The sequence below is a fragment of the Aethalodelphis obliquidens genome, unplaced genomic scaffold (assembly GCF_003676395.1).
Source record: "Aethalodelphis obliquidens isolate GAN/ISIS:26980383/991018 unplaced genomic scaffold, ASM367639v1 scaffold14, whole genome shotgun sequence".
In the NCBI taxonomy this organism is placed as follows: domain Eukaryota; kingdom Metazoa; phylum Chordata; class Mammalia; order Artiodactyla; family Delphinidae; genus Aethalodelphis; species Aethalodelphis obliquidens.
Window position 1 is genome coordinate 36,099,568 of NW_020837958.1, and position 12,343 is coordinate 36,111,910.

At 50.3% G+C, this 12,343-nt stretch overlaps 1 protein-coding gene across 1 annotated transcript; it reads left to right on the forward strand.

Moving 5' to 3' along the window:
* The first annotated feature begins 303 nt into the window (after positions 1-303).
* On the forward strand, positions 304-12,259 carry CUNH11orf16 (chromosome unknown C11orf16 homolog). Its single transcript, XM_027115454.1, has 6 exons — positions 304-3,561; positions 4,802-4,958; positions 6,779-7,013; positions 7,651-8,307; positions 11,035-11,255; positions 12,003-12,259. The coding sequence occupies exons 1-5, from the start codon at positions 3,395-3,397 to the stop codon at positions 11,253-11,255; spliced, it is 1,437 nt and encodes a 478-aa protein (XP_026971255.1). The 5' UTR covers positions 304-3,394; the 3' UTR covers positions 12,003-12,259.
* Positions 12,260-12,343: the final 84 nt, after the last annotated feature.

Sequence of the window (12,343 nt, forward strand, 5' to 3'; positions counted from 1 at the left end):
GCAGGAGTCCCTAGAATTCTCTATATCTTTCACCTTGCCCTTCTCGCACACTTTGCCAGAGTCTCAGCTGTGAGAAACTCACAAAAGTATTGTAAGACTAATGACTATTCAATTCCTGTACTGCACTTTGCAGACGCTTCATGCTAAGCAATCACAATGAACCTCCCTGGATTTGTCAAAGTTTGGTGGGTTTTATTATTTGGAGTTGGCAAGAAATCTATACCTCACTCATAATGTGATGCGGAAGTATCTTGGGGCTAAAGCAAAAGTAGTTAACAAAACCTTGTTGTCATTTGAAATTACTTCAGAGTCATCTTTTTCCTGCATGCAGCAGACATCCTCAGGTAGCTTAGTTTGCGCTTAAGAGTGCAGGCTCCACAGTCACACTGCCTCCGTTTGCATTCTGACTCTGCTGCATCCCCACTGTGTTTTCTCAGTTCTTCATCCACAGAATGAGAATTATAGGAAAAGCAGCTACCCCTTATGTTTATCATCAGTATTAACAGTGCTTGTGAAACATAATGAAAACATTATGTGAAAACATAATGTGAAACATTATGAAAACACATAATGTTTTCATAGCCATTATTTTTAAACTTTATTATCCTCTTTTTTTCCTTTTTTGCCCATGACATCAACATTCTTCAGGTTCTCCAGGCCAGAAAATGTGGGAAGGACAGTGATGTCCCCTATCTTGGAGTCTGCCTTCAAAATGTTTCTATTTCTGTTCCTATGATGAGCTTCAGCTCTTCCTTCTTCCTTAACTCCCACATCCCCTCTGTCACCAAGCCCAGGCAGGACTTCCAACACACTGTCACATTCATCTCCATTGTCACCTCTCTGTGAAGTCTTTCCACCACAGCTATTACTTGTTCCTTTATTTTGAACACATATTTCCTTGCCGTTCTTATCCTGCTATCTTTACTCCTGATATCTTTGCACACCTATCTCTGTCTTCAGTAGAATGTAAGCTCCTTGAAGATAGGGGTCAGTCTTATTCATCCTATATTCCTAGCACCCAGCAAAGTTATTCAAGTCAGGTAGGCATCAGGAAATATTTGGTGGTGTTATTTTCCTATTCCTATCCTGTCACATTGTGTCTGGATAACTCCGAGGCCTCCTGGGCTCTGTTCTCAACTGGCTCTATCATCACTCTGATATTCTTTCTTAAAGTGTTTCATGTCATTTCATTGCTCAAGCCCCATGACAACTTCCTTTCGACTATGACATTGTTGACATTTATCTGCTTAGTTTTCAAAGCTCCCATCAATTTGGCCCCTTCCCAAATATCCACACTTGATTTTCCCATGACACCCCATTCCCTCCACCCCAAAAAGAAAATCACAGTCTTGCAAATGCATCCTTCTGTCTTAGCTCTTGCTTCCTACCAAGACGGAATGGAATATTCTCCTCCTTCCTTTCACCATTGAAATCCCACCTATCTTATTCAGGAAGCCTTCTCTCATAGCCAGAGACTAAATCCCTCAGCCTTTAGGGTAACAGTCCTGGCTGCAAAATTAAGCTCTGTGAGGGTAGACATCAGTTAGGATGCTTTTGGTGGCAACCGATACAAAAATCTGATAAAAATTGGTGTAACCAATAAAGGGAATTTATTGGTTTACATACCTTAACTTCTAGCAGTAGGGCCGCCTTCAGGCAGGGCTCAACACTGTTCCAAGAACCTGTTTTCTTTAGGTCTGTCCTCTCTGGGAATAGCTTCAGTGTCCCAGAAAGACTGTCAGAAGCTCCCAGAACCTCAAGCTTTCTTATTTATGTATAGGAGGAAAAAGAAAGTCTATAACCCAGGATTTCCAACAAAAGTTTTGAGATTCATTCTGATTCCAGAGGCACGGGAACATGCCCATGCCCTAGTGGCCAGGGGATGGAATGTGCTGATGGACACTTATGAATCGGGGGGTACAGTTAGCCTCTCCTAACCACACAGAGCCACAACAGAAACAGGAACTGGTGGAAGGCAGGGATGGATGGGGTAGAGACAACCACAAACGTCCCTACATACTTTTTTGGTCTTCTGCACTGAACACAGTGCTGGGCACACAGCCAGTGCACAATGACTGTCAGATGCCTCAAATACCAGCTTCCTCCTCTGGATGTTCAAATGAGAGCTGAATCTAGACTTCTGTTCCTTTGGTCCCCATTGTCCACTCCCACCACCCCAAGATCATTACACCTCTGCTCCTCAGCAGTCCTGTCTGTTACAGACAAACATGCCCACACTTTTGGTTATTTTTTTTTTTAAACTAAAGACAAATTCTAGCTTAGAGTCCTTAGGCCACCCAGTGGTTCCCTCCACTCCAGCCTCCTGCCCGCACCGGGTGAAGGCAGGTCAATAGCCTTGAGTCTCTGGGGGACCAGCTCCCCCCATCACGAGACTCTCCTGGGATCCGTGAGGGCTGCACACCGTGACGGACTCTTCCGGCAGAGGGGAAGCCCGAGCTTTTGGGGAATTGAGGTCGCACTGGCCTTTCCCGCCAACACCCCTTCCCCAGAAAGGCGGAGAACTACCCCCTACCCTCTCGCCCCGCGCATGCGGCCTAAGGCCCCAGCCCCCCTCTGCACATGCTCAGTACACGCCCTCGGCCAGCTGGCTCGCATCCATGGCAACCTGCTAGGCAACCAGGAGTCAGTTGGTCTGAGGCCTTGAACTCCAACTGTTGGAAGGGGCTGAGGCTGAGGTGGAGTTTGAGGCTGTGATAAGTCCCTTTGGGGTCAGAGCTGTGGACTTGGGCAGGAGCAGACTCAACAGGGCCGTGGTGGGCTGGGCCAGCGGAGTGGTATCTCGGGCCCTGGGTGGCAGCTGTCGCCTCTGAGCACGTCTACGGAGGCCACAGCCCTGGGCTCTCAGCTCGGTCTAGTCCCGCAGGTGACTGGGTTAGGAGGGAAGTCTGTGGCTTGGGTTAGGGGTCAGTTTGTCACCAGGACTACGATTTGCGAAGGGGCGTGTGGTCTTACCCCCGAAGCCCCTACAACTGGGGTGGAGATGGGGGGAAAAAAACTAACGTATGTTGAGCTACTTAAATATGCCAGGTGCTTTCCATATCTCATCTCCTGGGCGGTAACTGAAGCACCGAGGTGAAGTGAGCACACAGCCAGCAGACTGTGAAGGATTTACTACAGCTAAATCCTTCTCTGAAATCCCAGCTCTTGCTCTTTCAACCCCTCCCCTATTTCCTGAGCTGAGCCTCCCCGGGCAGGTGATTCTGGGGACACCCTGCGCGTCGGTGGGACCGGGTGCGCCCGCAGAGAGGCCGCAAACCGCAGAGCTGAGCCCAGCCCCGGCCAAGCGCCCTCTCCTGGGCTGTGGGCTGCAACTCAGATAAACAGCAACTCAGATAATAGTGCCGCTTGTTCTCAGGTGTTTTCTCCCAAGGAAATGGACTCCTCCCCAGGGCCTGGGATGCCTTTGCCCAAATACTGCAGCGTGGCCACAACCCTGAAGGCCCCTGCCTGGGCCGGCACTGCTCCTCCCTGGGAACTCTCCTTCGTCTGCCCTCTCACCTCCCAAGCACCCTGGCTCACCCGGCAGAGGCCTCTCACCAGGTATCGATCTCGGCTTCCTTTTTCCTCTCTGTTCTTGGTTCTAGATGGTGGGAGAGATGGCCCAGGAGGGAGAGAGCTTGCTTCCTGGGAAGGCTGAAAGGGTTCTTTACAGTGTGGGCTCTGAGTAGCTTGGGGTTTAATATTCCCCTAGTCTAAACTGCACTCCCAGTGACATCAAGGGTTGACCTGGCTTTCATCCCACCTTTTAGCGGAGTGGCAGATGTCAGAGTTGGCATGTGTGAGGGAAGGCAGTCAGGCATCATCAGTTATAAACTTCTAGCTCATTTTACCATCAGCTCTGAGACTTGCCATGGGACTACATGAGCAATTAGGGTTTCTGCTACCAACCGCTAAGGTGAGGTCTCCAGGTCCCTCCTCAAGTTCCCTCAGTATCCCTCAGTTATCCTGGCTTTTTGTGAATGGTATCTTTAGTTGGCTGTCTACAGTGTGAATACAAGAGGGGAAAGGAACCTCAGCCTGTAAGCACATACAGGTTGTGCAAGTCCCAGGGATTCATGTCCATGCTATTCAAGTCAGTCTGCCCATGTTAGAGACATGCCAGCCTGAACACTTTAGCCCCTTTCTTGATTCACTTGTGTGGACCATCTCATTCAAAGCCTGTATCCGGGCTTGCCCACAAAGTAAACAGGTTTTTTCGGAAACCCAACCCTGACTCAACAATTCCCTACAGCTTGGTCCTGTCCACAAAATTTCCCAGAACTAGCTTCTCCTTTTTTCTGTCTCACAGCCTCCTAGTCAGCTCCTCTGTGCTTCCTGTGCTCAAACACCTCCTCCTCTCTTATTACCCCACAGTGCTCAGCCTTCTTGCAATTTTGCTCCTTTGGCATCATCATCCAAGCCTCCATGCCTCATCGTGGAATCCCACACACCGCCTCATAATTTCCCTTCCTGGAAGTCTTTCCTGGCCTGCTGTCTAGTCTCAGACCAGCACTCATAACCAGAATACATAAAAGCTAATCCCACCCTGATTACCTTGAAACAATTCCCAATCCTCAAACGACGGTTCCCTTCACTCTCCTCTCCTTCTGCCCCTTCCAGTAGTTTACCTTATCTTACTGGAAGTCACAGATTGCCACTCTTTACATGGATTTCTGTTCCATATTGCCTTATCTGTCATGCACACACCATGGCGCTGCTCAGATCTAACTCTGAAACGTGTTTCTTGATGGTTTTAGGGCTTGGTTTTCTCTACTCCCTAATTCCGTTTGCTTTTTCCCAGATATGCATCTTATGACCCGTGTCTCCACATTGCTGACCCAGCATGGCAGGGGCCTGGCTGGCTGAGAAGAGGTGGAGATGCTGCGGACGCATGGGTCCTGGCAAGAAGGGAAGCAGATGGCTTTTATTACAGGGCTCAGATAAAGGCTGCTCCCGAGGCAAGTCCCTAAGTCCCAACATCTCCCCATATGCTCCTCTGGATGGCCCTGTCATACCTGATATGCCTCAGCTGTGTGTGCCCAGCAGTTCAGTTTCTTGGATAAGCACAGATCTTCCATGGTCAGGATGCAGAAGTGAAAATGTAATGTCAGTGAGTGCATTAATTTGCTAGGGCTGGGTAACAAAGTGGCACAAGCTGAGTGGCTTAAACAACAGAAATTGTCTCTCGGTTCTGGGGACTGGAAGTCCAGGTGTTGGCAGGGTTGGTGATTCTGAGGGCTGTGAGGGAGGATGTGTTCCATGCGCCTTTCCTAACTTCTGGTGGTTTGCTGGCAATCTTTGGTGTTCCTTGGCTTGTAGAAGCATCCCCTGATCTTGGACTTCATATTCACATGCTGTTCTCCCTGGGTGCATGTCCGTGTTCAAATTTCCCCTTTTTGTAAGGACACCAGTCATTGGATTAGGGACCCACCCTACTCAGTTGTACTCAGTGTGACTTTGTCTTAAGTCGTTACATCTGCGATGACCCTATTCCCAAATAAGGTCACGTTCTGAGGTACTAGGGACTAGGACATCAACATATGAATTTGGTGGGGTAACTATTCAATCCATAACAGTGAAGAAAATATACAATAAAAGCACTTTGTTCAGGAAAATTCAGTGTGTCAAATTATGGGCGCCAGCCTAAGGGAAAGAGGAGCAAGATGTGTGTTCCTCGTGTAAGCCTGTGTCCCTCCACACAGGAGCACGGTGCCTGCGTGCTGGGGCCAGGCCTGGGCTTTACTTTGGTGGTTACTTGCTTCTTTGGTATTTTTGTCTTCCCACAAAGAGTCAGACTTTGTGAATGTGGATCCATAGAGGGAAAACAAGTGTGATTTCTAAAAATATATATAAATGATAGAATTTCCAATCAAAAGTCATTTTGTCATTTTCAAGTAACTAATATGTAATTTCAAATGAAATATTAACAGGGTTTTGCTCAAATATAGATCCTGTCTAGTGGTTTGATAAAAGTCAATTTGTAAGCTTGTTCTTTTAATTAGCTTAGTATTTCTCCTGCCCTCTCTGCCAGGCTGCTCATTTGCTTCCTTTGCCCAGCCTCCCCTCATGGACGTAATGGCAGTGCAGAGGGCTGCTCCAACAGCCCCAGCCTGTCCTCACCCGAGAGGGCCTGTGGATGATACCCCACCCCTGGCTGGCCGCGGACACAGGGACAACACTTCCTGGGAGTGCTGGGAGGAGGGGGTGTGCTTGGGGAAAGATCCAGAGGACCCAGGTTACTCCTGTGAATTGCAGGCCAAATATAAAGATAGGAGAAAAACAAAACAAAACAAAACAGGAGGGCTTCCCCGGTGGCGCAGTGGTTGAGAGTCCGCCTGCTGAAGCAGGGGACACGGGTTCGTGCCCCGGTCCTGGAAGATCCCACATGCTGTGGAGTGGCTGGGCCTGTAAACCATGGCCGCTGAGCCTGTGCTTCTAGAGCCTGTGCTCCGCAATGGGAGAGGCCACAACAGTGGGAGGCCCGCGTACCACCATAAAAACAAAACAGGAAAAGGAAGAGCACGGGACAGGAAAGGCAAGAAGTGATAAACAAGAGTTGCCACGGCAAGAAGCAGAGGGAAGAGCGTCCGCCTCACAGCCGGCCTGTCTCTGCCATAGTGGGCTCCCGAGCAGCGCCTGGCCCTGCCCTTTCCCTAACCGGGCCTTGCCGCATGCGAGGGAGACCCTGGGTCTGGCCCTAGGCGTTGTAGGGAACCATGGTGCTCCCTGTAGTACTTCCTAATGCCAGGTCTCATTCTGAGTGTTTTCTTTCCCACAGCTGGAGAGGCAGGGGTTCCTGCTGGTGGAATTTGAGGCTCCCCTTGTCACATGCCCAGGGCTGCCAGCCCAGTGGCAGAGCGTGGTCTTGGAGGAAGATGTCATTCAGTTCTCGCCATCCGTGGAATACTCACTGCGCCTTGGGGACAAGGTGCTGGCACTCTGGGGACCAGACCAACAGTGCTATGGCCCCGGCACCATTCCTTTGGGCTTGGAGGCAAGAGACCCCCAGAGAGGTAAGGGAGCGCTCTGGCCTCCCAGTCCCCAGGAGCCAGGCTGGTGATCAGGCTGAGGAGAGAGCAAAGGGTGTCTCTCCAGCTTAGGGGTCTTAGAGGCTTAAAAAATCCTTACCCTTTCACCTGCAGCTTTGTCCTGAGGGTGGCCACAGATAGACAAATCATATTTTTCAGATTATAAAATATTCTTTATCAGGGCAAAATAGCCCAAGGCTACTATGTCTATGTTGGTTACTTAACCCATGGTGTGGTGAGGTTATCCTGGGGTCACACCAGTACTCGTGACTGGTCCCCCACCAAGTCGTGCAGGGACTGGGACAGTCCCCTTGTGCGAGGCCAGCCAGTCAGCATCGTTGTGTTCAGAGAAGCGACAGAAGGAGGTTTCTCCTTCCCTTCCCCCACCTGCGGATGCATCTTGGTTTTGACGTGAAAACCAAGACATGGCGGCACAGGAAGGGGTAGTAAACATGGGGCAGGTGAGGAATGTCCCTGGCAGGCTCTCCAGGGAGAGGTGCACACAGGCGGAAGCAGAGCAGAGGGGCTGTGATGAGGCTTTGCTTCTGGGGAGAGGAGAACCCTTATCCCATGATATGAAAGAGGCGGCTGTAACAAAATTGTGACCTTTTCTGTTATGTAGCATCCAAAGAAGAAGAAATTACTGTTCACTTCTGGAATGGCAGGACAGCTCCTGTGCCTCTTGGAGGGGTCAGGTGGGTGCCCCCAGCTGTCTGGAAGAAGGCTGTGAACAGGCTGCACAAGCCTTTCACCACGGAGCACCCCAGGCCCCTCCTCTGGGCCACTTGCTGCTCTCTGGTGGGGCCGGTCGCTGGATGTGTCACCGGCGGGCTTCCTCTGAGCGCTCCATTCCTGTGCCCTCCCTGCCACCCGCATGCCTGCTGCCAGCTGCTGGGCCAGGGCTGCCTCTGCTGCCGCCCCTTGGCTGGACCCACCTGGTGGCCTCTAACCAGAACCTCAGGGGTCACAGCCAGAGAGCATCCAGAGACGGAGCTGAAGCCCACGGCACAGCTTTTGCCCCTTGAGGGTCCTAAGGAGGAAGAAGTAGCAGTGCAGGCTCCCATGGCTGTTTCTTCCTCCTCTACCTCCTCTTCTTCTGAAGAGGAGGATCTGGAGAATGAGCTGAAGATGGGCCTTCCCCAGAGGCTGCTGGTGGACAGCACAGGCAACACGGCCCCCATCCTTCTTGAGGAGTCTCCAAGGAGGCAGGGTGGCCTCTGCCAGCCGGAATGGAGGTACTGGAGGAGAAACGGGTCCGAGCCGCATCCCAGGAAGCCAGGTAGACCTTTTCCTAAGGCAGGGCTGAGGCCCCTGCTCCCTTCCCTCCCATGTGTCTCTCAGGAATCTGATGCACATGTCCGCTGTGCTGGGATTGGAAGTAACACTTAGTCATGTCAAAGGAGGGGCTGTGATAAGAGGGAAACGTGGGTTTTATTGATTAAATGGAAACCTAACAAGAAAGGATGGGCAGATCTTTGTGCTAAGGTTTGCATCCCTATTTGACAACTGTCTTTTCTTTGTTCACTAGTCTCTACCGGCAGGACTCTGCCACTGTCCATTTCTACCCTCCCCTCCCTCATTTTCCTTGGAGGCATTGATTTTTCTCTAGATGTACAGTCAGAATGCCTCCAGGTGTTGACTGGAGTCTTTCAGCACCCTGAGAAGCACAGAAACGGGTCTTTAAACACTGGCCATCAGACCCTACTCTCCAGATGGGCCCCTTAGGAAGTCAGAGCGGGAGGAACCAGGCACAGCCTTATGCGTCTCACTCTACCACTGAGAGGGGAGGCAGTGTCATTGTCTTCGGCAACCTGCAGCCATCCCCAAACTTCTCTACCCAAGCAACATGCCCGTGTAGGTTTAGAGCAGTGTATCATTGATATGCCTCATGCCGTGCGGTCTAAATTCCCAGTGGGGCCCAGAAAGAGCAGACGCCTAAGGCAGCTGGCAGAGCTTTGTGAAGGAGGTGACTTGGATAAGCCAGCCCTAGACTAGATTCTTGGGGCCCTGTGCTGACTAATTCAACCTCAGTGAACTAAATGAACATCCACTCTGGGGCAGGGATACTGAGGGCTAAAGAATACCACCGCTAAGGGCATAAGGATCTGTAGGCACTGCCCACACTGGGACTCATTGTGGGTCCCCATGGGAAGCCATTGCCCTATTTTCAGGACAGCTGCTCAACCAGAAGGACCTCTCAGCCCACGAGGATTTTAATCTTACACCAGGAGTAAGGCCTTTATTAGTCTTCAGTTCCAGGAGGCTGAGAAATTGTTTCTACACTGAGAAACCTTCTTGGGGGACTCCTCTGGACCCCTGGGCTTCGGAGTGGGCAGGGATGGATGTGTTGGCTGCTGCTGTATTTTAGATGAGGTTCCTCCCTTGGCTTTCGAGGTGTGCGATCTTTCCCCCACCTCTGAGAGGGAAATAAGTAGAGGGACGAGAAGCTATAGCTATGACCAGCTGGGCTCTTCCTCCCCTCCCTGAGAGGACACTTTGTATTGAAAATATAAAGGTGGGAGCAGGGATAGGTGTTCCTGGGCCTCTTTCCTTGCAGTGAAAGGCCTTGGCAGAAGCTGCTTGGAAGCAGCTGTTTCTACAGGGTATGCCCTCCAACAAGTGATAATATAAAGAAAATGGTGCCAAAGTCTAGAGTTTTCAAGCTAAATTCTCCATAGTTTCCACTGCCCTCCTGCTTCAGCACAGACTGGAGAAAGAAAAGCTGTATCTCGGGCTTCCCTGGTGGTGCAGTGGTTGAGAGTCCGCCTGCCGATGCAGGGGACGCGGGTTCGTGCCCCGGTCTGGGAGGATCCCACATGCCACGGAGCGGCTGGGCCCGTGAGCCATGGCCGCTGAGCCTGCGCGTCCGGAGCCTATGCTCCGCAACGGGAGAGGCCACAACAGTGAGAGGCCCGCATACCGCAAAAAAAAAAAAAAAAAAAAAAAGAAAAGCTGTATCTCTCCAACAAGGAGGAGTCTCTGGGGCAGCAACTGAGGTGGCATGAGACCAGTCTCAGGGAGAGGAATGCCAGTGGGGTAACCAGAAGCCATGGCGGTCAGACCTGCCCCAGACTCCAGGCCTGCATTCCCATGGCTGTAGCCTGCTCCATGGCGTTCTATCCAGACTGGTTCTAAACCTGACTGAGGCCAAACAAATCTTCCCTGGCCCCAAGCATACACCGCTCTTATCGCCACTACCCACGCACCCACACCTACATTCAGCCTCTCTCCCCGCATCACCATATTTAAACAGATCCACTCTAAAGTTCCCCCGCACCCAAATACATTCTAATAATTGGCTATAAGGAGAAATATAGTATCTTCAGGTACTTGGCCTGGCTTTCCTCTAGGTACTGGATCATTTGTTATGCTCTGGGCAAAGGTTAATTCTTGGAGCTGAACCATGAGAATCAGTGAGCCTGCCTTCTGCCAGGTCCTATCTCTGCACCCAAAGCTATGGAGAGTATGCCTGCATGGGGCGTGGAGAAAGGGGCATCTCCAACCCCCGTCCCAGATGGAGTGCTGCACACTACACTAACTAGCGAGGTGAACTGGTGAGGTGAAGCTTGTAAAACGACGTGTGTGCCTGGGCTAGAAACAATGGCAAATACCAGAGCTTTTCTTCTCTCCCCTCCAGATCTTGTATCCTTTTAAGGAAATGTGCTGCTTTGCTTCTCCTCACTGCGCTTGATTGCCATCAAGCACTGATGCTTCACAGTCTGGTCTGAGGCTCTACCTCTTAAGGATCCTCTTGTATGGGTCCTCCGCCCTCCACACTTTTGGCTCCTTTTAGTTGCAGGCAGTGAGGTTACTGTCTGAGACTAACCTAACAGTCCTAGAGGGCCAGGATTCATGCCAGCAGTCATGCTGCTCTCCACCCTCGCTTATGACTGAAACAGGCTTCAGACAGTTAAGGGATTCTGTGATCCTTGATACACTTCTACATAAGTCAAGTCTAATCCCATCAAAATGGTGGCATATTCAACTAACTGAATTTTGGGTTTAGGAACAAGACTTTGCAACATCGGGAAAGAAGAGAAGGGTAACAAACAACAGAAAGTGAAAACTGCAGCAGCGGGGAGTCCCAGGGAGCTGGTCCTGGAAGCCACTGGCATGAAGCCACTACAGATCTTGCCAGAGGAAGCTGAACACAAAAAACTGAGTCGGGGTACTGCGGCACATCAGGAGACCAGAATTCCCCCTAAACGAAAAGCCCCAAGGATCTAGGTAAAGCAGATGGCTGGGAAGGGGCTTCTGAAGGACTCTTTCCATGGTTGTTTGACCTTCTGGGGTCATACCACTTTTGAGAATGATAAAACCGATGGCCCCTCTTCCCAGAAAAATGCACACACCCACAGTTTTGCATATGATTTCAGAAGGCTTACAGAACCCACGAATTTCATCACTAGGGGTGCAAGGATCCCCAGTTAACTGACCCCTCTACCCTATGGTGGTGGGCATGGGCCTGCTTTCCTAGGCCCTCGGTCCGTGAGAGTCTGTTCTTTGCTAGGAATGCGAATACAGCTCTACTTAAACCTTTGTATTCTTTTTTTTAGATATATATATTTTTTGATGTGTACCATTTTTAAAGTCTTTTATTGAATTTTTTGCAATATTGCTTCTGTTTTATGTTTTTTTGGTGCTTTGGCTGTGAGGCATGTGGGATCTTAGCTCCCCGACCAGGGATAGAACCCGCACCCCCTGCATTGGAAGGTGAAGTCTTAACCACTGGACTGCCAGGGAGGTCCCCAAACCTTTGTTTTCATCATATAAAATACTGGCCTTTTTTCTGAGGAAAGACATGTTCAAAATGAGGTGACTCCCTAGGCAACTAAACGGAGAGATGCAACAATACTGTTGGTGTGGTAGCTTAAAGATGTTTAGGACACATCAATGACTTTGTAATTTTAAGGATAGAAAGTCACTGATTTTAAAGTCAAAATAAGACTCTCAGGATTTTTTTTTCTCTTGTAGGAAGCTAAAGAGTAGATACCTGAGGAGGAGTTAGTTACAAAGTGGCTGACACAAGGCCTTCTTCTATGGAAATGGTACAGTGCAGGCCACAGGTGATAGTCCAATAATCTTCACCCCAGGAAGACATCCCTGCAGATAAGTGGCAGGAAGGCACCTGTCCTAAGGGGCACAGGAGTGTGGCGGCCCTGGCGAGGGCTCCCTTCCAGGGGCCTGGTGCGATCTGCTTGAGGATGCCTCTTCCACAGAAGCTACAGAACATGGTTGGCCTGATTTGGGCAAATGTGTCCACAGCCTCTCTGCCATCTTTTCATGAAGCCTCAGTTGTACATGAGCAACATTTT

Coding starts and splice junctions, on each gene's coding strand:
- CUNH11orf16 (XM_027115454.1), top strand. CDS start 3,395: ATGGACTCCTCCCCAGGGCCTGGGATGCCTTTGCCCAAATACTGCAGC. Junction 3,562..4,801: donor CGGCAGAGGCCTCTCACCAG/GTATCGATCTCG, acceptor GCTTTTTCCCAG/ATATGCATCTTATGACCCGT. Junction 4,959..6,778: donor AGATAAAGGCTGCTCCCGAG/GCAAGTCCCTAA, acceptor TCTTTCCCACAG/CTGGAGAGGCAGGGGTTCCT.